Source organism: Tupaia chinensis, unplaced genomic scaffold, assembly GCF_000334495.1.
Source record: "Tupaia chinensis unplaced genomic scaffold, TupChi_1.0 Scaffold000333_1, whole genome shotgun sequence".
Taxonomy (NCBI): domain Eukaryota; kingdom Metazoa; phylum Chordata; class Mammalia; order Scandentia; family Tupaiidae; genus Tupaia; species Tupaia belangeri.
Window position 1 is genome coordinate 1,010,462 of NW_006159827.1, and position 1,848 is coordinate 1,012,309.

Here is a 1,848-nt window from a genome sequence, read left to right on the forward strand (position 1 = left end):
TGTAGGTAAGATGCAGGATGGGAATGTGGACGCCAGCCAGAGCAAAGGTAACCCTTTCCTATTACCCAGCTTCGGTGTCCCCACGGCCCCTCCCCGTCGGTTCCGAGGGTCACAGCGAGGCAGACACGTTCACCCCATGGGTGCTGTCTGACGGCCTCGGGGTGCCGGGCCAAAGAAAGAGGGGTGACCCGTGAGGGCAGAGGGCACCCGCAGCCCTTCTCTCCAGCCTCGGCGCTCTGCTCTCCATTCCCCTGCACCCGTTCCTCTAAGATCCTGCGAGGTTAGGGGCACGCACTGTCCGGGAGGGCCACAGGCCCCTGAGGCCTGCTCTGCATAGGCCAGGCTGGCTGGGTGGGGAGATCCTCTCTCCCCTTTGAAGTCCTGTCTTGTCCCTCATGTCCACTGGCTATTAAATATCCCCACAACGTGGCCCTGGGGACCCCCTATGGAAAGCCCAAGGCTGTCTGTCTGTCTCGTGTGAATGTGGGAAAGACCAGGGGTCCGTTCAGAGTAGGGTCTATGGGCATCTTCAGGCCTGGAGGGGACCCCACCGACCCCGGTAGGAATGCAGAGTATACTCGGGTCAGGTCCTGCTGTGTCCCAGTTTCCAGATCCAGTCCAGAGGCCCCACCTGGCAGAGGCGGGACCTCCCCTCACAGGACTTCTGTGCCAGCCATGCGGGGCCAGGCAGAGTGACCGCCACCTCCCGTGGGCAGCTGGGGCGGGGGCCCGCCTGCCCCCCGCAGGCTGACCTGCATCCGTGCGTCCGTGTCTGTGTGCACATGCATGCTCTGCCCTCTGCAGCCAAACAGCAGGACGGGGCAGCCGCCATGGAGATGCAGCCCCTGAAGAGCGCCGAGGGCGGTGATGCCGATGACAAGAAGAAGGCCAACATGCACAAGAAGGAGAAGTCCGTGCTGCAGGGCAAGCTCACCAAGCTGGCTGTGCAGATCGGCAAGGCGGGTGAGTGCACCGAGGTGGGCAGAAGAGCCAGGCAAGCAGAGCCCTGTCCCACACGAGGCCTCGGTCCCTCTTCTGTCAAGTCGGGGGCTTGTATGAGGCGGGCCCTCAAGCCCACCCTTCTCCAGCACAGCCACTTTCTGAGTGCTGTTTACTGCAGGCAGGCAGTGAGCCCCTGGGCGAAGGGTGCAGCTAAAACCTGGGCTCCAGGTGGAGACAGCAGCCCGTGTTGTCCGGCTGCAGCTGCAAGAACGAGGAAAGTAGCTTCCGCTTGCTCCAAGCCTTGGTCTCCTCATCTGTGCAGTGGAAAGAATGGCTGCCCCTGCTGCACAGGTTGCTGTGAGGGTGAAAGGAAACGACATAGACAGAGCCCTTCGCTCCTGGCCTTTGAAAGGGCTCGAGAAAGGGCGGATTCCACAGGGCCTGGAGTTTCAGGCAGTGAAGACTTGGTCCTGAGGACAGTGGGAGCCATGAGAGAGGTTTGAGCAGGGGAGGGCAGGGCTGGGTTTGGGCTTTGTAAGGACCACCCTGGCTGCAGTACAGAGGGGAGACTGGAGAGGTCGAGCTCAGTGCCACGAGCCCAGCAAAAGCCCGTTGTCTGAGCCCCAGCGCAAGCAGCTGGGTTTCCAAACTGAGGTGGCGGTCGTGGGTGACGGCTGGTGACGGCCCTTCTGGCCTGGGAGCCGAGCCCAGCTGCAAGGTGAGCCCCTGGCCCTCTGATGCGGTCTTGACCTCCCCTCTGGATAAGGACGCCGTGAACGCCAAGGCCTCACCACCTGGCTTCTGGCTCTTCCATGGCTGTCTCCCGGCTCTAATTATAGACACCGCAACGTGGGGAGGAGAGGCGAATTACAGGCTTGGCTGTCTATATTTAAACTCCGAGGCCTG

At 62.0% G+C, this 1,848-nt stretch overlaps 1 protein-coding gene across 11 annotated transcripts in view; it reads left to right on the forward strand.

The window, feature by feature from the left end:
* ATP2B2 (ATPase plasma membrane Ca2+ transporting 2) overlaps positions 1–1,848 on the forward strand; it is a 354,796-nt gene that overhangs the window by 299,832 nt on the left and 53,116 nt on the right. For 9 of the 11 annotated variants that reach the window (XM_006151983.3, XM_006151984.3, XM_027773234.1 and 6 more), the window contains 2 exons: positions 6–47; positions 805–963. In XM_006151983.3, the coding sequence (XP_006152045.1) occupies positions 6–47; positions 805–963 (201 nt within the window). The remainder of the gene's footprint in view (positions 1–5; positions 48–804; positions 964–1,848) is intronic. The other 2 variants (XM_006151989.1, XM_027773233.1) reach the window with 1 other exon arrangement.